Raw genomic sequence first — 25,355 nt, forward strand, 5'->3', positions numbered from 1 at the left:
TTGGCATGGAGAGTGTCTGAATTCGGAGCTCTCTCTGTTGCTAAGAACTACTGCATATTTCACAAGGACTCAGTTGTGTGCTCTAAGTGGAACCTATGTTCATTCCGAAGGTGAATACTGTCTGTCACCGAAATTTGAACTTGATACCGCTGTCCTTCTGTCCTAATCTGGCATCTGCAAAAGAAGACCTGGCATTCCCTGGATGCTGGCTGTGCATTAAAAGTCTGCATTTTTTGGATACAGGACTTTAGGTTGGCAGACTGTTTATTTGTATCCTTTCTCCCCTGTTCATTAGAGAAGAGGGTTTCTTCACCTACTTTGGTTTGTTGGTTGCGAACTTGCATAGAGCTAGCTTATGACTGTTTGCACTTATCTGCACCACAGGGGATTTTTGCTCATTCTAGCAGGTCGGCTTCAGCCATGGCAGCTTTTGCAGCTAATACCCTGTTGGTGGATATCTGCTGAACTGTGGCCTGGTGCTCACTGTCATCTTTCATCCAGGATTATAAAATTGATTTGTATTATTTTGCTTATGCCTCTTTTGGGAGGCACGTTCTGCAGTAAGTAGTTTCATAAGTGGTTTATTTGTCTTAAGTGATAGTTGGGGCTCACCCTACTTGGTCTGCTTAGGTACATTCTATATGATGACCTCAGACCCCGGGAAAGTGGACCATTGGTTTTATCTGAAAGATGGTTTTCTGGGGTTTGAGACCATCACAACCCCCTTGTTTTTGACTATGGTCGCTTAACCTTTGTTCTGCTTTCTCTCATAGTGCATAGATTGTTGAAGAGTGTCTGTTCTGTTTTGCTTATGACACCTTCTTACCTGTTTTTTGGTCATTACTGGCCCTGGCAATAAATTGTTGGGTTTTTTTTCTGTGGTTCATTGTTTCTTCTATATCCGTTAATTGTCGCTGTGTGTCCTCCTTCGGTTTTATCATAAATGGACTGGAGTGGGACCAGAAGGGGTGTTACACTCCTCGACTTATTCTTCCATTTCCTGCCTTCAGACAATAGGTGGTTGTCAGGCTCACCCCTGCTTTCACCACTTTGTCAGGCCCCTACCCGTCAGGATCCCACTTCAGGCCACCACCTGCTTAGGATCCGGCCTGTGGCTACTGCCTTGTCACGGTCCCACCTCAGGGTCCTGCTCTCAAAATGGTTCTCTCACCGGCTCTAGCAAAGATCTCTCAAGATCCCACTGCTAGGCAGTACCACCAGACCTTCCTGTAAAACAATATTGCCTTGAGATTGTGCCTTAGTCTCCTCTTGGCTTATTGCTACTTTGTGTCTGGGTGCACTCGCAGGCCACAACCCCCCTGTATCTTTGTGCCTATAAAGAATACAACCCTGGGTTGCTCTGGATACTTGATGATGTTACACTATCTCTTCATCGCTGCCACCATTGATACTGTTTCCCCACCTTGCTATATGCCCTGCCCACCCTTCTGGTCTGTGTAACCCAGCCAAAGATCAGACGTTCTGATAAACCAAGAAATATTTATTTATATATACAGGAATAACAAGATTACTTAAAGGTATAGTTTAACAAGCACATGGTTTCATCAGATGCGTTACTCTTTGTTTCTAGCCATCAATAACCTGCCTCACTACCTGTCTAAATCCAATCCAACCCACAAAACCAACCGAACTCTCTCATCAACCAACAGAACTCTCTCTCAACTGTCATCCTCTCATTTATACCTTCAGACACTCAAACGCTCAGCCAATCATAATACAACATTCTCCAGCATTCCAGCCCATGTACTCCCCCCTCTCACTCAGTCTACTTACCATATATACTCTAATAAACCTGCACTTACCATATTTACAGTATTATAAATACAGGGGCATCACAGTGGTGCTAATAACCCACATGATGGTTTCAGACCCTGGAAAACCACCTTTCAGATAGGACCAATAGTCCTTTTCAACATAATCAAAACATTTTATCAGCAAATGGGTATCGATGTTATATTCCATCCCCATTTGCCTTAGAATAGTTTTATTTATTTATTTATTTATTTAACAAAATGTATGTACCTCTTGATTGTAATAAAACCTCTAAGTGGTTTTTAAAACCTGTAAGGGTCACTTACGGTTTCTTCCTCCTGTGCCACTAACACTTCTACTTGTCACCAGTGAGATGAAAGGAGAGAGAATCATCACATAACTCTTTGAGAGATGCACTTTATGAATTGCAGTTTTGGCCTGTCAGTCATAGTTCAGCTAAATGAGTTCATCTTAAATTTAAATGAATTCATTTAAATTTTCAAGCACAAAAATATTGATCTCTCAGAATACTTTCTAATGACAAATTGGTTTTGACTACAAACATGAGTGATATTGGTTCTTTTCTCTCTGTGTGTTTGTTTTTAGTGAATGGTAAGTAACTAGGTAGAAACCAAGTGAAAGTTCCACTAACATCAGGCTGGACAGAACCATCCATGCATTAAAAAGTGGGAAAAAATATGTCCTAAATGCAGTCCTTTCTAGACAGTGGTTTTATAGTAATAATGTTTTGTGGAATCAATATAAATTCTTAATATGCCATTCCATAATACATTATAGGATTATTCAATATGAAATCTATATAACCATTTTTGTACATTTGTATTAAGGTGGGTTTTTTTTTGCAATCTGTCACACTTTTCCTGTAGTATTACTGGGTAGCCTTTACTATATGTATATATGTATATGTATATGTATGTATATGTGTATGTATATATGTATATGTATATATGTATATGTATATATATATGTATATATGTATATGTATATGTATATGTGTATATATGTGTGTATATGTGTATATATATATGTGTGTATATATGTATATATGTGTATGTGTGTATATATGTATATATGTGTATATGTATATATATGTATATATGTGTATATGTATATATATATATGTGTGTATATGTATATATATGTATGTGTGTATATATATGTATATGTATATATGTATATGTATATATATGTATATGTATATATATATATACACACACACACACATTTTATTTATTTTATTTATTTGTTAAATTTTTATACCGCCCCACTAGCATAGCTCTCTGGGCGGTGTACAACAGAAAGTATATACAATAAAATCACATAAATCGGTACAAAAACATATATATAAAAATCCACAAATCTAAAACCAATTTGAACATTAAAATGCCTGAGCAAAGAGACTTCCGGGAAGGGTGGCTTAGCCTGTGCTGCCTCTGAGTCGAGCTCTCGTCTCAGAAGAAGCTTTTTCAGATCTAAAATCAGTCAGAACGTTCTTTTTGACTGGTAAAGATTTTCTCCCGGGCAGGGAGAAACGTAGAGATTAACCACAAAGCCTGTTTTTGTTGGGAGGACTGGATTTCATTAATTTATGAGAGAAAGTTCAGGCAGCAATGCGGACGGACTTCCATCAAGCTCTTTCTGACTAAGCGACACGTTTATCTTTTCTTCAAAGAAAAACGAAACTTAACAGGCAAGCATCCTTCTTTCTATATATATATATTTATTTGGTTTAAATTGTTGCAGCAAAAAAGAGATTTGTCAATGAATCAGCTATAAAGAACATCTGGTGAGTTATAACTCTTCTCTTTTACTCATGAAATTAAGGAGGAAAGAAATTGAAAAAGCTTATCTTTGTTTTTATTGCAAAAAGCTGGCCTGGAGGTGCATTCTAAAGATACTAACGGAAGAGGGATTTCTATTTCGAGGAGGGGGAAAAAAATAAATTTGATTTATGAATTTTGGAGTATTATATGTCTGGGACTATTTTTTTTTTTGGTCTATTTCATTTTGACGAATCTGCTTGTTCACAACGCCACTAACTGTTTGAAGCTGGGAACTAAATTTGTTTTGTTTTCCTGAACATATAAGAGATAAGACACTGATGTCAGCAAGCCTGGAATATTAACCCAATTGTGGCTGAAATAATTTTTTGTTTTTGTGGTTCTAAGAATGGCAACCAGGGAAGTGACTGAGACCATGGAAGAAATTATGTTTCAGAAAATAATGAGTGAGATTGAGATAACGAAACAAACCCTGAGACAGGGTAGACAGGAGATGAAAATTGAATTTAGCAAAATGACGCAGGAGTTTAAAGAAATAGGGGATTCCTTGAGGGAGGAGTTTGATGGGATTAGAGATGAGAAAAGAAAAACTAAAGGGAAGATACAAGCCCTGGAGACTGGAACAAATATGGAATTGGAAAAAGATCTGGAGTTTACGGATGTTAGAAATAAAGTTTACTGTTTGGAATTCAACATTGTCTCCGAAGAAATTAATGAAGATATTAGTGATAAAGTTATCAATGTCTTGGATAATTTTCTTGACTGGAATGATGTGATGGGGCTTGACATAGAAAAAATCTATGGAATTAACTACAAATATATGATAATGGAAAAACTCTTAAGAGATGAGCCAGTGCATTTTGTAAAAAAGAAGAGCAGAGATGTGACTTTACAACAATATTTCAGCAACATATTCAGAATTGATGGCAAGGACATATTTGTGATGGGGGAAATTCCCATCAGACTCTTGTTATATGACTATGGCTATGACACCAAGATCATCATGGGATACTGATAATGGATGAATGGATACTGAAACCACTGGATTTAACAGGACTATTGAAGATGGAAGATGGAATTAATATTGATAATGGAAGAATGGTTATGGAAATTATTGGACCTAACAGATTTGACGAGATGGATTAATTGATATGTTTATTTGGACTATGGCTATGACAACAAGATTATTATGGGATACTGATAATGGAAGAATGGCTTCTGAAATTATTGGACTTAACAGGATTATTGAAGATGGAAGACGGAATTAATATAGATAATGGAAGAATGGCTTTTGAAATTATTGGACCTAACAGATTTGAATCAGATGGATTAAGCGACATGTTTATTTGGAGAAAAATTGAAAGATATATCTCTCAAGGAATTGAAACCTCTCTTTGACTTTTTGTGGAAAGAATAAAGTAATGTTTATGAGATTTGATGATTAATTAAGATAACTACTGGAGGAAAGTGATTTTATAATATAATTTTAGAGACAGGATTGTTATATATTGTAGACCTATAACTGATCTGCGACAAATCGGAAGTCAATATTTTATTTTATTGTTTGTTTTTGTTTTGTTTTGTATTTTGTCTTTGAAAATTTGAATAAAAATTAATGATAAAAAAATATGCCTGAGCAAAGAGAAAGGTTTTAACTTGGCGCCGAAAAGATAGCAATGTCGGCACCAAGCGCACCTCAATGGGAAGGCTATTCCACAATTCGGGGGCCACCACTGAGAAGGCCCTGGTTCTTGTAACCATCCTCCGAGCCTCTCTATGAGTCGGAACTCGGAGGAGGGCCTTCGATGTTGAACGTAGTGTACGGGCAGGTTCATATCGGGAGAGGCGTTCCAGAAGGTATTGTAGTCCCGCGCTGTATAAGGCTTTATAGGTTAAAACCAACACTTTGAATCTGGCCCGGAAACATATAGGTAGCCAGTGCAAGCGGGCCAGAACAGGTGTTATATGTTTGGACTGCCTGGTCCTCGTTATCAGCCTGGCCGCCGCGTTTTGCACAAGCTGTAGTTTCGGAACTGTCTTCAAAGACAGCCCTACGTAGAGCGCATTGCAGTAATCCAATTGAGAGGTTACCAGAGCATGGACAACTGAGGTGAGGTCCTCCCTGTCCAGATAGGGACGTAGCTGGGCTACCAACCGAAGCTGGTAGAACGCATTCCGTGCCACCGAGGCTACTTGAGCCTCGAGTGACAGGGAAGGATCTAAGAGTACTCCCAGACTACGAACCCGCTCCTTCAGGGGGAGTGTAACCCCGTCCAGAACAGGGTGCATATCCACCATTTGATCAGAGAAATCACCCACCAACAGCATCTCAGTCTTGTCTGGATTTAGCCTCAGTTTATTAGCTCTCATCCAGTCCATTATTGCAGCCAGGCAACGGTTCAGCACGTTGAGAGCCTCACCTGAAGAAGATGAAAAGGAGAAATAGAGCTGCGTGTCATCAGCGTACTGGTGGCAGCGCACTCCAAAACTCCTGATGACCGCACTCAGCGGCTTCATGTAGATGTTAAAAAGCATGGGGGACAGAACTGACTCCTGCAGGACTCCACACTGGAGAGCCCACGGTATCGAGCAATGTTGCCCAAGCACTACCTTCTGGAGATGACCCGCCAGGTAGGAGCGGAACCACTGCCAAGCAGTGCCCCCAACTCCCAACTCCACGAGCCTCTCCAGAAGGATACCATGGTCGATGGTATCAAAAGCCGCTGAGAGATCAAGGAGAATCAACAGAGTTACACTTCCTCCGTCCCTCTCCCGACATAGGTCATCGTACAGGGCGACCAAGGCTGTCTCGGTGCTAAAACCAGGCCTAAAACCCGATTGAAATGGATCTAGATAATCGGTTTCATCCAATAGCGCCTGGAGCTGGTCAGCAACCACTCGTTCCAAGATCTTGCCCAGGAATGGAACATTCGCTACTGGTCTGTAGCTATTAAGGTCTTCTGGGTCCAAGGAAGGTTTTTCAGAAGCGGTCTCACTACTGCTTCTTTCAGACAGCTAGGGACCACTCCCTCTCGTAAAGAGGCGTTTATCACTTCCCTGGCCCAGCCAGCTGTTCCATCCCTGCTAGTTTTTATTAGCCAGGAGGGGCAAGGATCTAGTGTAGAAGTGGTTGCACGCACCTGTCCAAGTACCTTGTCCGCATCCTCGAGCTGAGCCAACTGAAACTCATCCAATAAAACATGACAAGACTGCTCCGGACACCTCATTAGGATCAACTGCTGTAAACTGGGAGTCCAAGTCCCGGCGGATGCATAAGATCTTATTCTGGAAGTGCCCAGCAGATTCATTACAGCGGGCTACCGATTGCACTATCATGTCCTCAGGGCCAGAATGAAGTAGCCCTCGGACAACTCTAAAAAGCTCCACTGGGCGGCAAAGAGATGACTTAATAGTGGCAGCAAAGTATTGTTTTTTCGCCACCCTCACCGCTCCTAAATACAGGTTAGTAGAGGCACTCACCAGTGCATAATTACATCCGTCATATATATGTATATATATAAACGTAATTGTGATTAACCAAACAGAGGTTTTTATTAACAAAACGTTTCAGCTTCCGCCTTCATCAGCTGCCAACATATAAATGCTGTTACCAAGGTGGCAGTTATAGAGCTTTGAGGATGGAATGCTCATTTGCAGAAGCTAAGTAGTGGTGGTACTGTCCTCCAGGTTCAGGCCATGTGGTGCCAATGTGTCCAGAGAGTAAATCCAAAACTTCTCCCTTTTGGTCAGTGCTGCTGGATCTGCTGGCATCTCTATCGCTGTAATGGAAAAGTCCAACAGGCTGTGACCCTCGATGTTAAAATGCTTTGCAACTGGTTGCTCCACTTTTTTTTGTCAAAATTGCCGACTTGTGTTTCCTGAAGCGCGTGTGTAGGTCAGTTGTGGTCTTTCCTACGTATTGGATATGACATCCTGGTCTTTTGCACTCGATGATGTGAACTATATTGCAGGACCTGCAGGTGATGTTCTGTTTGATGTAATATGTCCTGCCTGTCCTAGTGCTTGTAAAAGTGGCTGTCTCCCTGAGGTACACACAGGTGATACAGCGTTTGGAGTGACAAGGATGAGACCCTGGATTGATGATAGGTGGCTTAAGCACAGCTCTCACCAACAGTCTGAGCAAATTAGGAGGTTGGCGAAATGGTATAACAGGAGGCATGCTGATGGCTCTGGCAATATGTTCAGAGTTTGCCAGCAATGGGTAGCTCTGCTTGATTGCTTGGTGATAGTTAGGAGATGCTGGATGGAAATCTACCACAAATGGAATCCGTTGCTCTCTGCTCTTTGACACCTCAGTATGATGGAGGAGGTTTTCTCTGGACAGAATGGAGGCTCGGTGGATGTTGCAATTCATAATATGTGGAGAATATCCTCTTCGAAGAAGGTGTTCTTTAAGTTCACTGATCCTTCTCTGGTATTTATCTTCAGTGTTGCAAATAAGTTTGATTCTCAGAGCTAAGCTATACACGATGTTCTTCTTTATATGCCTAGGATGGCAGGATTTCCTGTTTAAATAGGAGTGAGTGAGTGAGTGAGTGAGTGAGTGAGTGAGTGAGAGAGTGAGAGAGAGAGAGATTGAATAATCTTAGTCCTAAGAGAGTGACTGAATATATTTTTCCTATTTTACTTAAGGTCTTCTGTGCAGCCTGCTGCAGTCTAAAATGCAAACTGCTATATATGGACAGGAAGGAAGCGAGAGTATGTGTAATTTGCCATTCGGTACTAATAAATGGTAAGTAACAGGATAGGAACCAAAAGTAAGTTCCACTAACATTGTGCTGGGTAGAACCATCCCTTTGTATGAGTGGGAGTAATAATGTGGTCCAGTGTGGTGTGTTTCCAGTGCTTTTTGTTTCCGTACTGGAAATTATTTTAATACAGAAAATTGTTTTCAGAGCGAGAAATGTCCTGATCTAAATCCTATTGGGTATCTAAAACTAACCTGTTTCCATGTTCTTGGTTCATAGAAATTAGGAAGTGTTTTGCACATGGAGTTTGCATTGGATCGCCTCAGAGCTTTAGGTAGTGTCAATTGACTTGACCTCATTTTTTCTGGTTAAGATGCATGCAACTTCTGCACTAGTAGAGGTAGCTGTAATCTTTGTTGCAAATTAATCTTGTGCCCCAAAACACAAGTTTTTGGTTATAGAAACTCCTTTTGAGTGGACAAAAATACTGGAGATCTTGTTTCATGACATAGAGGATCACAGGAAATAAATGATTGCAAATGGAGCATGTAATGTAGTGGTCTTGACAGTTGTAGGCATTTTCTGCCTCGTACCTTAGTACATTAAAATTTTGGTGCCTGAAAAGGATCCCTGGCATAAAAGTCTGGGTGTGTAAGCTCTGGAATGTCACTTTTTATTTGTCTCACAAGGTTTCTAAGAATTATGTAGTTAAAATTTGTACTGTATTTTGAAAAAGAGCTACTGCAGTACAAGTGCAGTGCTATTTAAAGTATTAAATATTAACATCTACCTATAGGCTGATAGAAATGTGACAGGAAACGGTGGGTTTACTTGTCAGATCATATGCATCATCTGAGCTACTCAATCACCTTGGTGCTCCAGATTCCTTTGGGTACTGTACAGCAAGTTCTTCATCATTCTTTGCTTCAGAAGGCTGAAGTAATGATTTTAGAAGTAGTGATTGTTCAGTTGGTGACTTATTTGTGGGAAAGTTGAAGTGGATAAGGGTGGGAATAGAGAAGTGGTGTATGTGTGTTTCTGGTACACATCTACTTACAGTTCCTGACACCTTTCTTTTCTGTTTGAGCCACTTCCAAACTGGTGCTGTTTTAGAGGAATAAAGATTGAAATGAGAAATGGAGGAGGAATCTCTTTCAGAGTGTTTATATTTTTTTCGTGCAATAGAGACCCAAAAGGAGAAATGGTCAGGCAGAGAAACATTTACCTAACCTTCTTTTAAGTATCTATAATTTGAAGCCCTAGGCCAAGTCACCATTTCACAATAAAAATACTTTTCAGTAGTAATATTTTTCAGTTACACCACCTGATGCTAAGGCTCTTTTCAACGAATTTGGTTTAGTATTATGAGATTTTTTGCTCTTTGACTTTGTTCCAAGAGTTAGAATCTAGTCTTATGGATTCCTGAACATGGAGTGCCAGGTTATCAATATAGGCTTCTTTTCCAGTGCTCTGAGTCCCAGCTCCACTCTCTGTGCCAAGCATCCAAGTGGCATCCAACATGCTGTAGGAACAGCCCTGTCGAAGTATTGCTGATGAAAAAACTGGATGTGAGCATGAAAGATTTTAGAAAGTATGTTGGGCAGAGCTGTTCACATTAATTATTTATTATTAGATTTATATCCCTCCCTTCCTCCCAGTAGGAGCCCAGGGCAGCATTGCCTCCTTGAGTTGCTTTAGGCAGCAGAGGCAAATATTTAGACCACAGCTGGATAAGTACAGGTCTCCTAGTTTTATAACCAAATTCAGTTGTTAGCTATGGAAATCAAAGAGTTGCTAATCCAAACTCTTCCATAGTTGGCAAAGAGGGGAAAAAGCTCATTAGCTACTGATTCATGGCTTTTGTGTTTTTAGCTTAGTAAAGCAAATTTTTATGGTGGTTTTGGGGATGTGAGGAAGGTAAAGTTCAAACCATAATTCAGCCATCTTGCAAATTTACTAGTTCATAAAATTTGTTACAAGCTTCCACGTCTACACATAGCTATGGTAGTTCCACACTGAAATAGTGTGGTCTAAATTGTGGTTCCCAGTTTACAGAAACTTCACTGGTTGTTTGTTTGGATGCAATTGTGGTTTGCCACAGCCTAGATGGTTTATTTTCTATTGTTTATATATTTCATAATGAAGGAGAAAAGCCTTTGACCTGGTAGATGGTCAGTCTTAAATTTGGAATAGTTGCATGAATTATTTTGGGGGTACTGATTGGCTTTTTTAAGGAATTTTTTTCCCTTAGCACAAGCCTGGGAGAACATGATGAGTGCCTCAAGCCAGAGTCCTAATCCTAACAATCCTGCGGAGTACTGTTCTACCATTCCTCCCTTACAGCAAGCACAGGCTTCTGGAGCTCTGAACTCTCCACCACCCACCGTTATGGTACCGGTGGGAGTCTTAAAGCATCCAGGTGCAGAAGGTAAGGAATCTCTTTTCCTACTAAACAAACAATCTCCTTAACTTGGCCTGCTATTCCTGTCTATTTGGCATCTAGTCTGTTCAGTAAATAATATTTTGGTCTTGGACCCAGATCTGATTTCAAATCTTTACTCAGTCATGAGTTTTCTCAGAAAGTCATATGCCTCAAATTTTGTTTATCCGCAAAAACAAAATAGTGACTGACTTCATAGGGTTCTTGTATAGATGTGTTTGTGGTATGCACAGAGTATTTCCAAATTCTAAAAGTGTTATAAAAATGCTGATTACTATTGTTTACTTGGACTGCAGTCCAAAGTAGTGACATGTACACAGAAGGAAGAACTATTTGGGAGCCTGCACTGTTTCTGCTATAGGAACTTTCACTGCCCAGGTGAATTGATTTAAAACTGCAAGAATAAAAGACAGATTTAAATCAGTAATTTATATCAAATTTCTATTACACAACTCCTAAACAATCATTCACATCTGACAACTCAACCATGTTAATACTAAATACCTGCCCTGAGATCTTATGGCAAAGACTGGGTAAGCAATCTGTTGAATGAATGAATATCATTTAGTATTATATTTACATTATATCATTCTTACATCTTGCATCTCCTTATTGCACTATATAGTTTTGCTTACCTGTTTTTATCTATAAGGAGAATGTCTTTAAAATATTGCCATATAGGGTCTGTCTTATGACCAGCACCCATGATTGTTTGTGTAAGTAACAGTGCCATCCTATACATGTCTATGCAGAATGGGGCTTACTCGCAGGCCAGTGGTTATATGAAATGCCCATGACTAAGGAAAAGAAGTAAGGTCTGAATAGTTGCTGGACACTATAGAGCAGGTTATTTTCATCAGGTGACAATGAAATGCCTATGTTTAGTAAGTTAGAGTATAAGTATGCATATTTGAAAAATGCTCAGATCGGTTCTTTGTTTGCATAGAAAAACTTCCTTTAACTCAACTTATCTGGTAGATATATTGATTCAGTTTAGAGATTAACTATAGGGTCAACATGCTTGGATCCTGATTATTGAACAAATCCTGCTTGGATCCTGATTATTGAAGCAAAACGTAAATATTAAAAAAAAAATTAAATCTGTTTTTTGTTTTTTAATTCTTCAGCCACTGCTGAAACAAAACAAAACAACCCCTACAGGAACTGTTGAATCAAACCAGGAGTTTCATTTAGACTGTTGTCTTTGAAGTATTCCTAATCCCTACCTCTGCTATTTGTAATTTATGGTTCAACATATTTCTACATCACCATTTAATGTCAACTAGTTTCACTTCATGCATTTTTTTACAACTTGTTCTCACCTTTTTCCCTAGTGACTCAGCCCAGGGAACAAAGACGTGTTTGGTTTGCTGATGGCATCTTACCCAATGGAGAAGTTGCTGATGCAGCCAAATTGACAGTGGCTGGAACAACCCCCACTGGTGCACTAGCAGTGTCACATGATCCAAGCAAGCCCATGAGCAACAATACTTCACCAGCAGAGGTGAGGAAAAGCCCTAATTTGTATTATAGTAGGTTGAATAGTTCAAATGGCACTGGCAGGAGAATATAAACATTCTAGTTTGTGTGGTATCTTCCACTTAAGAAAAAGGTAAGGCTGTCATCATGCAGCTGTTTGCTTGGCTGCCAGCAGGTGGTGCTATGAACCACAATGTGCCTACAGACATCTGAAACCAGCTGAGTCAGCAGAGGAGGGAGATATAGGCAGGCATGAAGGGAGGAGGTGGGTGGCTTTGGCAATGTGCAAAGGGAGGAGGTATGTGGGTAGGTGGGATTGGTGAGTGAAGTGAGCAGGTGTGTGTGTGTGTGTGTGTGTGTAGTAATTTGTAGTAGAGGAGTCATGTCTCTTGGTCAGAATGTACAAGAAGCCTCTCTGGCAGTGTACTTTTACATGAGAACCTATGGCACAGATTGTTCTTGTATCTTGTGTGTACAAAATGAAGATTAAAGTATGTCCAGTTATATATTTACATAGTCCTGTTATTTATTGCCTCTTGTAGACTGAAAACACACTGGCATTTTCAAGAAGTATAACTCAGGTTGGAAGTCCAGTTGGCTGTGCAATGAATCTTATTCCAGAAGATGGGCTTCCTCCAATTCTCATTTCTACTGGTGTGAAAGGAGGTGAGAGCTGAACTGTAGCATATATATTTAAGGGTTTAATAAATTAGTCCATCATAGAACAGTCCATATTGAAACCGAAGTCTCTGCTGGCTAAAGGTCAAATAGTCTTTTGATTTTCAGTGGTCTGAATATCAGTGGGCCAGGCCAGGCTTAAGGCATAACTGTTATCTCTTACACAAACAGGTAGCATTCTGTACACAGACCATCATTCAGGTGCACTGCATAGTGATAGGAAGAATCGAAAGGTTGATTTGATGCACGTAAAACTGAAAAAATGGATTGCCTTTCTAGCAAAGCACCAATTTTGGGGGAAATTTCAAATAGTCCTCCTCTGAGCTACACCAGTGTATAATGGCCATATCTACAGCAAGTATCTAAACTCTAGTCTGATGACATATAGTCACTTTTTTTTGCCCATGGCTTCCACACTAATATCATGAAGTTTCTGTAATTTAAAGCAGCGGAAAATGATATCTATGTGTAACTCCTTGTTTGCAATGCTAGATAACATCAAATGATTACCTGTGAAATACAACTCTTCATAAAATACAGCACAGAGCTACAAGTACAATTTTTTATTGCTTAGCCATTTAAAATCAAAACCAGCCACCCAGCTAAAACTATTTGATCGGTTGACAGGCTTAGAGGTTAAGTACTATGGATATATTCCAAAGATCTTATCACTAAGTTATTTTTGCAGTAAATGGTACTACTGACAAGCACCTTATTCTGTCAAAAGCCCAGATATTAAAATAAATTGAAAAATGAGAACTAGAATGAATGCATGAACGTGTTCTTATGGAAATGCTTTAAAATATAGCCTTTAAAAACTTTCACTTATGCAACTTTCTTGTAATATTTAATTGTAAACATAAGCACATAAAAGCCACTTCCCAACGTTCCATGGTGGGGCTTGTCCACATTTGAGCTGGATCTCATTTGGAATCCATGTTTTCTCCGTTTGAATTTGACCACTTTCATCCACACTTTCACACATTTGCCTCTGAAGATCAAATCTGCTTGTTCCCATCCATACCAGTGGAAGTTCCCTTTTGTCTTTGTCTCCACCTTCCAATTTATTGATTTGGATGTGTTAATTTTGCACAAGTTAGGCTTGTGTATAGAAATCAACTTAGCAGGATACATACCTTTTTAAAAAAAATTTGCACAGGAATTGCACAATAGCACACATCCAGGAATTTCCAATTCCATACCAACTTGTATGCACAAACTTCACTGTTTGTTCAGTCCTAAAATGACAGGCATTTTTCATTCCAAAACAGGAAGATAGCTGTGGGAGAAATCAATACAATACTATACCGTGAAATCAATAGAAAAAGATGAAGCTGGGAGATCTGCAGAAATAATTGTTTTTCAGTTTCCCTGGATGGACAAAACTTTTTTGTTTTTAAAAGGCTGTGGAGCTTGATGGAAATAGGCACCACCACCATTGCTGGAACATAACTTATTAGGGGGATGTAGAGGGCGTGGAAAGGGTTATAGCAAAAATTGATGGTTGATCGACCCCCAGGAAAAGATCTGAGACAACGTGTCTACTGTCTCAAGTGCAGCAGTTTAGAGTTGTATTTTTCAGAATTTACCAGATTATCTCTGGATTGGGGAAATCCAGATTTACAGGAGAAAACCAGTGGGATAGGAGTTGTTTGAGGAGGATGTTATGTGGATGACACTACTTAAATGGGAATGCAAATGGCTTCAGATATGCATTAAACTCAGGTGTGGACAAGCCCATACTCTACCTAGCATGACCATGGAACAGAACAAAGGGCTATGTAGATAGAAGGCTTGGTTCTCATTGGCTAGGGTCACCAGTGACAGGGAGCAAAGTTTGTTCATACTGCAGTGGTGTCCATGTATGCACCCATTTATTTTTTCCCATATAAGTAAAGGGTTCTCATATGCTTCTATGAGGAAAAGCAACACACTTGAATTGAGGCGAGAGAACCTACATTCCACCCATCACCCTGCGTGGCTGAGCCTTTACCGACAGGATTGCCCAAGAGCATGAAATGTATGTCCATGTGCAAAGCACACAGATGCGTTGCATCCTCTGGCTTACTTAGAATAAGTGGTCTTACTCATAGAAACCCTGCCTATGTTTTTGATCATTTTGATAGTTGTTTGCTTTCTACCTAAATATATTTGCAACATAGGACTGAGATGCCAAAACATTTAAACAGGTGGTATGTACTGCCATATATAAATTTTTAGTGCTTGACACAGCGTTATGTTTTGTAGATACACTGGGGTAGAAATCAATCTGTTTCCTGCTGCATTATCACGTAAATGCTTACAATGTCTTATTAGGGGTCTTTTTGCAATATTTAGTTTTCAAGACCAGCCAGTAGCATTCAATAAGGTGGATCAATTTTTTTTTAAACTTTGCCTTGTTATTGTTGTATTACTGATGATGTGCATTTTTCAGATGTTACCTAAAGCTGATGATACTTTGAAAAATTTCTCATTTTTTAAAAAAAATCCAAGCTTCTTTTTGAACAGGAGGCCACACAATACTTAAATATCAGAGGTATGCTATTACCAAATTGCATAGAACACTTTACAGTAATCATTTGACAGCTAACTTTGTTCTTTTTAGATTATGCTGTAGAAGAAAAACCATCTCACATATCAGTGATGCAGCAGTTGGAAGATGGTGGCCCTGACCCTCTTGTGTTTGTTTTAAACGCAAATTTGCTGTCCATGGTTAAAATTGTGAACTGTAAGTCCAGTTTCTTTGCAGAAGGAGATAAAGCAATCTTGCATTGAATCCATTCCCTTTGCTTTATGAAACATGTCTGTATGAAAAACTGATCACACTTCAGAACATCACCCTCCTGTAATGGTGGTGAATTGTCTGTCTGTTCTGCATCTTGGAAGTAAAGTCCAAGATAATTTAAAACCCAATATACTAATTCAAATATTTAAAAGGGTATGGTGGTCTTGCTACTGATGATTTCTTGACATAATAGCAGCACAATATTGCAGTGGAACTTTAATATTCTGAATGATTGGGTTCATAAAATCATACTACCTAAGAATGCAATTAGATAAGGTGCAAAAGATCCATGATTTAGAATCTTCTGTGGGTTTAACCAGGGTGGCGAACCTTTTTGGTCTGTGACCTTCATGCTGGTGGAAAGTGTAGCGAAAGTGGGTGTAGCAAAAGTGCGTGTCACCCTCCTCACCAAATGCATGCACACACATGCTGGCAAACATATCATGATTCTGCTCCTCTGTTGATTTGGAAAGGGGTTTCTCCTCATTGCAGTGCTATCTTGAGAGGAGAGGTTTAAAATATTAACAATAGCAGCTGCAGAAGGCACCACATTGCATCAGAAATGTGATGCTGTAGTACAGCCTTTTCCCCCAGGTAGCATGCCATCAAGTGGGTATTAGTGCCACATGGGGCCCAAAGGCAGGAATACACAGGAGTCGAGACTTCAGCTGTTCCTTCTGGCTTGACCTCAGTCCATTCCTGCCTTTGTCCTAGGGGGATCCTTTCAGCCCTAGCTCTCTATCAGTGAGTCTGTTACTTGTTGGTTATGTTCAAATTGCTCTCTGACTCTTCTTCCCTCATTGTTCATCTGTCTTTCTTCTCTTGTTTTTTAAAAAAGCCACAACTTTTTGCTAGGCTTGCTTCTGCAGCCTCTCTCTGTCCTTTCTTCCTGGCCTTGCCCCTTCCTATGGCTGCAACTCTTCTCCAGGCCTGTGGCTGCTGCCCTTCTCCCCTCCTGGCCGTGTGGCTGCATCTGCAGCCTGGCTCCAGCCCCGAAGCCCACTCCAGCTCTTGCTCTGCTTTGGTCCTTCTCCCCTCCCAGCCTCTTTCTATTATTTTCATATGTCTGTGTCTGCGGCCCGCTCCAACTCCTGCTGTGCTTTGGTGCTTTTCCCAGGACTTACTGTCCCGCTGCTAATTTCTTGGAGTTCATGGTTGTGGTTCTGTTCCGCTGCCCTCACCTCTGCCCTAGCCTTGGGAGTGGTCCTCTCTTGCCTGCCCTGCCCGCCTCTCAGAGCTCACAGCTGTGACTCCGTTTTTTTACCCTGTTTTCAGCTGCGTGACTCTGTTCCCTGAGCCCCTCTAACTTCACTTTTCTTCATGCATTTTTCCCCGTTTCCTCTGAGCTGTGAAGGCCTGTCCTCATCTCTACGCATCAGGCTTGACCGTCACTCTTAGTTGACGGGTGTCATCTCCTAACCCCTTTGAAGTTTCCAGGGGAAGGGTTCAATGCTCTTTAGAGACTGATCCACTCAATCCTTTAATCACTCCTGAGGGGAATGAGGCTGAGTGGAGTGGGGAGTCAGAAGGAGAAGAGGATTGCTTGCATGGCTTGTTTCAGTGTTCAGACTATCTCACCTTTTCTGCAAGTCCCTAGCCACATTGGGTCTTGACGTGCTGGGACTGAACCTTCATCTGCCCCAGTCAAGGGGGCTAAGGTGTTGAAAGCTGTCAAGTCTTCAGTTCATTCCTTACCTGATCATCTTGACAAGCGAAGAAGGAATAGGGTCATCCTCTTCATGCATGCCATATGACAGGTTTTGCTAACAAATTTTATTTGTGTTAGCCACGACTCAACGAGACAATAGTAGAGCTACCTGCAGATCATCTTACCCATACCAGCAGTGCTTTCGGCCCTCGCAACCCGCCGGTAGGGGCTGTGATTTTTGCTCTTCAAGATGTTACTGGAACAAGCAGCGCTTCTTTGGCTATAACCAGAATCAGTTCTCAGGATGCCAGAGGCATACCCCATCCTCTGGTTGTGGGAGATGTCAGCAGCGCTAGTACTGATGCCATCCCAATAAGTGGCAGACTTCTTCACTTTGCCAGTGCTTGGAGGCACGTAACTATGGATGCTTGGGCGCGAGATTCTGTGATTCACGGTTACTCTGTAGAATTCTGGGAGCTTCCTCCTCACAGGTTTCTACCATCCTCCCTGTTCCTGTCTCCCGAGAGGCGGGCAGTGATGATGGAGGCCATACATCACTTGCTTTCTATAGGCACAATAGAGCCAGTGAATCCAGCCAGATTTTACTCAGATGTCTACTTCATTTTGGTGACAGTGCTCAACAGAGATCATTCATGGAGAGCAATCCTAGACTCAAATTCTCAACTGCTTTGTCAGGCATTGGCGTTTCAAGATGGAGTCTCTGGCATCGATTGTGGAGGCTCTTCAGGAAGGGGACTTTTTGGCTTCTGTTGATCTGAAGGAAGTCTACCTGCATGTGCCAATCTTGTTCACCCATCGAAGATTCCTGAGATTCATGCATGGCCAAGCTCACTTCCAGTACTGGGCTCTACCGTTTGGTCTCTCATCAGCTCCAAGGGTTCATGAAGCTTATGGTTGCTCTGGTGGTACACCTATGACTATCCCTACCTAGACAATCTCTTGGTGCAGGCACACTCCAAGTCTCTGGCATCCATCCACATACATCTCACCCTCGAAGCCTTGAGGGACCACGGCTTCTTTGTGAACCTAGAGAAGAGCCCCTTGAATCCAACTCGATGTCTTCAGCACCTTGGGGCCATATTGGACGTGGCTCACACAATGGTGTTTCCATCCCCATTGAGGATAGCAGCCACCATTCACACAGCTTCCTACCTGATAGTCCGAGGGATGGAGGATGTGATGTTTCTAGCCAAAGCACTGGGACTGTTAATATCCTCCATTGTTCCCCAGGCTTGCCACCATACCTGACCACTCCAGTGGGCTCTTCTGCCCTTTCAGCTGGACAATGCCAATTCCAGACACAGGAGAGTTCACTTCTTCCCGTTCCTGCAGTTCTCTCTGGTGGATGGTGGCTGAGAATCTGCAGAAAGGAACTCTCTTCAAAGAACCCAAGAGGACTGTGATTACAACCAATTCCAGTCTCCTGGGGTGGGGTGCCCATTGTAATTCCAGTTTCGTTCAAGACAAGTGGATGGCTTCAAAGCAACTACTCAGCATAAACTTGCTAGAGTTGCGAGCAGCGCGTCTGGCTCTCCCATTTTTATCAGAAGTTCCATCTGGCCAGCGTTCTCATTTGGACTGACAACATCAGAGTGAAAGCACATTTGAACCGTCAAGGGGGTACACGATCAAGGGCCCTTCAAGATGAATCGACTCTCATCTTCAATTGGGCCAAATGTCACCTACACGCCCTGAGGGCGTAGCACCTCAGTGGCGACCTGAATATTGCAGCAGACTGGCTCAGCAGACAACAGATTCTTCCTTGGAAGTGGAAACTGCATCCTGGGTGTTTCATCAATTGCATTGCCGTTTTGGTCCTTTTACATTAGATCTCTTTGCCTTGACTCCGAATGCACAACTTCCAAGGTTCTTCACACGGTATAATCAAGAGGGTCCTGAGGCAGTCAATGCACTGTCAATGCCATGGCCAAGAGGGCTCCTCTATGCCTTCCCTCCAATTCCTCTGCTGGGGCAGACCATCAGGAAGATCCGTCAGGAACATGCTCGGATTGTTCTTTTGGCACCTTATTGGCCATGCAGGCCATGGTTTTCGGATCTGTTGGCTCTCTCAATCCAGAAACTGTGGCATCTACCATCATGGGCAGACCTCCTCTCTCAGGGTCCAGTTTGTCATCTGGATCCCGACTGGCTGAGTCTTACATCCTGGGTGTTGAGTGGAGCCACTTGAGGTGTTCAGGGCTCTCTAAGGATGCTACCATTTTGGCCTCTAGATTACCTTCCACAGTCTGTATTTATCAAACCACATGCTCAGCCTTTGTTACATGGTGCTTTAAACAACAGGTCCATCTAGTGCTAAGGTTAACAATGTACTCGGTTTCCTCCATGTGGGTCTTTTGATGGGGCTGAAGCCTAGTACTCTGCACAGGCAGGCTTCAGCCATGTTGTCCATCTTATCTGCGCAGTCAGCCCAGACTTCCCTTGGAACACCCCTTGGTCAAGCGGTTCCTGAAAAGGGCTTCTCTCACCACCTGTAGCCCATTGGTTTTCTTCTTGGAGTCTTCAAAAGGTCCTACAGGCCTTGCAGTGCCCTCCTTATGAGCCTCTCAAGTCCACTTTGTTGCATTTGCTCTTGTATAAAATCCTGTTTCTCATGGCAGTTACTTCAGCTAGGAGGGTATCGGATCTGGCAGCTTTGTCCATTGCCTGTCTCCTGTGTGTGTTCCACAAGGACTCTGTGCTGTTACGTTCGGATCCTACTTTTCAACCTAAAGTATCTTCTGTTTTCCACTGCAGTCAGGATATTGTCTTCCTTTTGTCCACAGCAGACATCCGTTTGAGAAGGCCTGGCATTCTCTGGATGTATGTTGGGCCCTAAAGGTTTACCTGCCTACAACCCGTGGTATTCGTCTGACTGAGTCTCTTTTTGTCTTGTTTTATCCGAGGACCTTGGGGAAGAAGGCCACCAGTTCAGTGCTGTCTCATTGGCTGCATGCTTGCATCACTTCAGCTTATGAGTTCCTTTGGATTCTGATGCCTCAAAATGTTACAGCCCATTCTATGAGGTTGGTGGCCACTATGGCTGCCTTCGCAACCAGTGCGCCCATTGCAGCTATTTGCAGGGCTGCTGTGTGGTCCACACCACATTCCTTTATTAGAAACTATAAAGTATATCGTTATGCTTCTGCAGACATCTCATTTGGTAGGCGGGTTCCACAACAGGTACTATCCTCCTCTTAGGCAGTCTGGGCCCACCCTACTGGGACTGCTTTGGTACATCCCCCTTGATGGTATGCTACTTGGGGAAAACGGACTGTTGGTCTCACCTGAAAGGTGGTTTTCCCAGATATCATGCCATCAGGGTCCTCTCTGTTGAGGGGGGCTGCCTAGCTTTTTCTGGAGGTAATTTCTTCTATTGTTTAATACCTCTTCAACTTGTTTCAACACAATGTGATTCAGATTACATCAACTATATTACATTAAATCATGTTATTGCTAAGGGTGTTCTTTACTATTTGTTCATATTTCCTGTTCGGAGTCAAGATGTGTATTGTGATGGATGCTGTTCCTTGTAGTCTTTTCTGTCTTGAGAGAAATGCATGGATCTGGTGTACAGTTTATCCAGAATGGACTGGGGTCAATCCGGAAGGAGCAGCTGAAGTCTTGACTCCTGTGCATTCCTACCTTTGGACACCAAGCAGTGCTACTACCCACCTGATGGCATAATACCTGGGAAAAACCACCTTTCAGGTGAGACCAGTGGTCCGTTCCCAACCTTTGGGTCCCCAGATGTTGCTGGACTACAGTTCCCATAATTCCTGACCATTGGCCGTGCTGGCTGGGGCTGATGGGAGTTGTAGTCCAGCAACATCTGGGGACTCAAAGGTACATATGACTTTTCCCCTGCAGAGCAAATAGCCTGAGGAAGACTTTAATTTGGGAAATGATACTGAAAGAAGGGTCACATCTCTAACCACCCAGTGCTGTGGTCTTGATTCACACACAACCCAGGCATGACTGCTATTAATTTTTGTTAAAAAAACTGCTGTTTATTATTTTTAAATGATGGAGTTCCTTAACTGGAGATCTCTTTTGTGTCTAGTTTGACCTTGGCAAATAAGTAGCCTCAGACTTCAGTAATGGCTGTATTCATTTTACATTTCTTCCATTGGCTATTTTTTAAAATCCCTGTTGTGCTTTCTCTTCTACAGATGTGAACAGAAAGTGCTGGTGCTTTACTACAAAGGGAATGCATGCTGTAGGCCAGTCTGAAATAGTAATTCTTCTCCAGTGTTTACCTGATGAGAAGTGTTTGCCCAAGGATATCTTCAACCACTTTGTGCAGCTTTATCGAGATGCTTTGGCAGGTTAGAAAGCTATCTGTTTGAAAATTGGGATGATTGCCAACTGATAGTTTACTTGAATCATTAAGTCATCAGAAATACATAGCAGTGGCTTCTACATTCTTCCATTCTCTTCTATAAAATAGTCCAAATCTATGCATTACTCAATAAGATTTGACTAATCAAAGTTCTTTCCGCTTTGTCTTTGGATGCTGAATGAACTTGGGTCCAGCGTACTACAATTCTATTATGTACAATTTGACTACCGTGTTGCATAATTTATGACCTCTTCATAATGTGTATTTCAATTACATTTTTTGTTTTCTTTGATATATTATCCTGCAATGCTGTGATGGAAGCAGGACTTTGGAGTTTTATGGTTTTTAATCAAAAGCCAAATGTAATGTCAATACTGTTGATTTTTATGCTGCTTTTTGGGGAGGGGGTATTTTCTATTTTAGTAGTTCAGTAATGTAAGACAAACAAATTAGATCATGAGTTACTGTGCTGGATACAAAAATGATCCTTGCTTTGTGAGCAGATTATCTTCATGACTCATAGCACTCTAAATCAATTCCTGCCATGGTCCATGATACATGTTTAGTATGTAGCTTGCTTCTGTTCTGACATTGTAAGCAGTTGAGTGGTGTGTGTGGTTACAGTGCACTAGGAACAGCTCGTTCTACAGTTATTTACCGTAGCTGCAATGGACAATTGTTTTACCTATCTCTACTATACATTTTGGAAAGCTGTTTAGAATCATAGCATCATAGAATAGGAGAGTTGGAAGGGGCCTATAAGGCCATCGAGTCTAACCCCCTGCTAAATGCAGGAATCCATCTTGAAGCATACCTGACATATGGCTGTCCAGCTGCCTCTTGAATGCCTCCAGTGTTGGAGAGCCTACCACCTCCCTAGGTAATTGGTTCCATTGTTGTACTGCTCTAACAGTTAGGAGATTTTTCCTGATGTTCAGCCAAATCTGGTTTACTGTAACTTGAGCCCATTATTCCGTGTCCTGCACTCTGGGATTATTGAGAAGAGTATGACACCCTATCAAGTACTTGAAGAGTGCTATCATACCTCTCCTCAGTCTTTTGTTCTCAAGTCTAAACATGCCCAGTTCTTTCAGTTTCTCCTCATAGGACTTTGTTTCCGGTCGACTGATCATCCTTGTTGCCCTCCTGTGAACCCATTCCAGTTTGTCTGCATCCTTCTTAAGATGTGGTGTTCAGAACTGGACACAGTACTCAAGATGAGGCCTAACCGATGCTGAATAGGGGGGAACTGGTACTTCATGCGATTTGGGAACTATATCTCTGTTAATGTAGCCTAAAATAGCATTTGCCTTTTTTGCAGTCACATTACATTGTTGGCTCATATTCAGCTTGTGATCAACGATAATTCCAAGATCCTTCTCGTATGTAGTATTGCTGGCCCAAGTATCCCCCATTTTATAACTGTGCATTTGGTTTCTTTTTCCTAAGTGTAGAACTTTCCAGTTATCCCTGTTAAATTTCATTCTGTTTTCAGCCCAATGCTCCAGCCTATTAAAATCACTTTGAAATTTCTGTCTTCCATGGTATTAGTTGTCTCTCCCAATTTTGTATTATCTGCAGATTTAATAAGCATTCCCTGAACCTTCTCATCCAAGTCATTAATAAAAATGTTGAAGAGCTCTGGGCCCAGGACTAAGCCCTGTTGCACCCTGCTCGTTACCTCCCCCCACTTTGAGAAGGAACCATTGACACTCATTTTTTTAGTATGATGCTATAGCCAACTGTAGATCCACCTGGTAGAAGCTCCATTCAGCCCACATTTAGCTAGCTTGCTAATCAGAATATCATGGGGCACTTTGTCAAAAGTTTTGCTAAGTCAATATATATTGTGTCCATAGCATTCCCACAATCTTCCGGGGAGGTTACCCGATCAAAAAATGAGATTAGTTTGGCAGGATTTGTTCTTGATAAATCCCTGTTGGTTTCCAGTAATCACTGCATTGTTTTCAAGGTGCTTACAGATTGACTGCTTTATAATCTGTTCAGGATTTTCCCAAGGATTAATGTCAGACTCACTGGTCTGTAGTTCCCAGGTTCCTCCTGTTTGTTCTTTTTGAGGATAGGGACAACATTAGACCTCCTCCAGTCATCTGGCACTCCACCCATCCCCCATGATTTTGCAAAGATAATAGACAATGGTTCTGATAGTTCTTCAGCCAATCCCCTCATTACTCTAGGATGCAGTTCATCAGGCCCTGGAGATTTGAACTCAAAGTAATTAGGCATTCCTTGACCATTTGTCTATCAATCTCAAGCTGCAATCCTGCCCCTTCAGCTTGTGCTTCACATTTCCCAGGAGGGTCATAGACCCTCTTTTGAGAGAAGACTGAGCCAAAGTTCAGAGCTCCTGCTTTTTATTTATCATCTGTTAGCCTTTTGCTATCCACATTGAATAACTGAACCACTATTTCTTTTATTTGTCTTTTACTATGCATGTACGTGAATAAAGGTTTTTTTGCTTTTAGCATACCTCGCTAACCTCAGCTCATTCTCAGCTTTAGCCTTCCTGATGCCACCCCTGCAATTCTGAGCTACCTGTCTGTACCTTTGTGGTCTGGCCTTCCTTCCACTTCCTGTATGTGTCCTTTTTTGTTTTCAGGTCATCTCTAAGCTTTCTGTGAAGCCACACTTGCTTCTTCAGCTGCCTTCCATCTTTTTTCCTTATTAAATTGTTTGCAGTTGTGCCTTTAGAATCTCTTTTTCTAGAAACTCCCATCCATTTTGGACTCCTTTTCTCATAAGGGTCGCTTGCCATAGGATCTTACTTATCATTGTTCTGAGTTTATGAAAATAGCCTTTCTTGAAGTCCAGGGCATGCAGATGGCTACTACTCTCAGGTTTTGCTTCCTTTAAAATCAAGAACTCAAGTATAACATGGTCACTTTCCCCAGAGTTCCTGTAACTGCCACTTGATCCACTAAGTCATCTCTGTTGGTTAGGAACAAGTCAGGATTAGCTTATCCTCTAGTTACTTCCACCACTTTCTGTAAGAAAAAGTTATCAGCAACACAAGTCAGGAATTTCTTGGAGGCGCCATATTAGGCAGAATTTGTTTCTCAACAGATATTGGGGTAATTGAAGTCTCCCATTAGTACTTCATCATGCCTCTTTAAAACATTGGCAATTTGCTTTTCAGAAGTTTCATCCTTGTCTTCTCCTTGATTGGGTTGTCGGTAGTAGACTTCAAGCACCATGTTCCTTTTATTTCTTGTCCCTTTTATTTTAATCCTGATGCTCTTGATGGGGCTACCAAGCTCATCCTCCTGTATTTCTGTGCAGGGATATATATTTTTAACATAATGCGACTCTGCCTCCCTTTCTATTCCTTCTGTTCTCTTTGAACAAGTTATGTTCTTCAAGTACTGTATTCCAGTCATAGGAGTCATCCCGCCATGTTATACCTATCAAGTCATATTTGCCCTCCAGTACTAAGAGTTCCAGTTCGTCCTGTTTGTTTCCTATACTCTGGGCATTAGTATACAGACATCGAAGACCATGTGATTTATGGTCTGGCTTCCTTCCTACATTTTTATGAAGACTATTATTAGGCCCCATTAGAACCATTCTCTCAGTTCCTGTTTCTGTGCCATAAAGCGGGGCCCTACTGTATCATTCTTGGGACAATATCATGAAGCAGGGAGATTACATGTTGGAGTGAAC

At 41.5% G+C, this 25,355-nt stretch overlaps 1 protein-coding gene across 3 annotated transcripts in view; it reads left to right on the forward strand.

Moving 5' to 3' along the window:
- ZFYVE9 (zinc finger FYVE-type containing 9) overlaps window positions 1–25,355 on the forward strand; it is a 76,927-nt gene that overhangs the window by 32,225 nt on the left and 19,347 nt on the right. For all 3 annotated transcript variants that reach the window (XM_061632990.1, XM_061632989.1, XM_061632987.1), the window contains 6 exons: window positions 8,229–8,328; window positions 10,536–10,712; window positions 12,059–12,228; window positions 12,746–12,869; window positions 15,487–15,609; window positions 21,505–21,660. In XM_061632990.1, the coding sequence (XP_061488974.1) occupies window positions 8,229–8,328; window positions 10,536–10,712; window positions 12,059–12,228; window positions 12,746–12,869; window positions 15,487–15,609; window positions 21,505–21,660 (850 nt within the window). The remainder of the gene's footprint in view (window positions 1–8,228; window positions 8,329–10,535; window positions 10,713–12,058; window positions 12,229–12,745; window positions 12,870–15,486; window positions 15,610–21,504; window positions 21,661–25,355) is intronic.

This window comes from Rhineura floridana, chromosome 6 (assembly GCF_030035675.1).
Source record: "Rhineura floridana isolate rRhiFlo1 chromosome 6, rRhiFlo1.hap2, whole genome shotgun sequence".
Classification (NCBI taxonomy): Eukaryota; Metazoa; Chordata; class Lepidosauria; order Squamata; family Rhineuridae; genus Rhineura; species Rhineura floridana.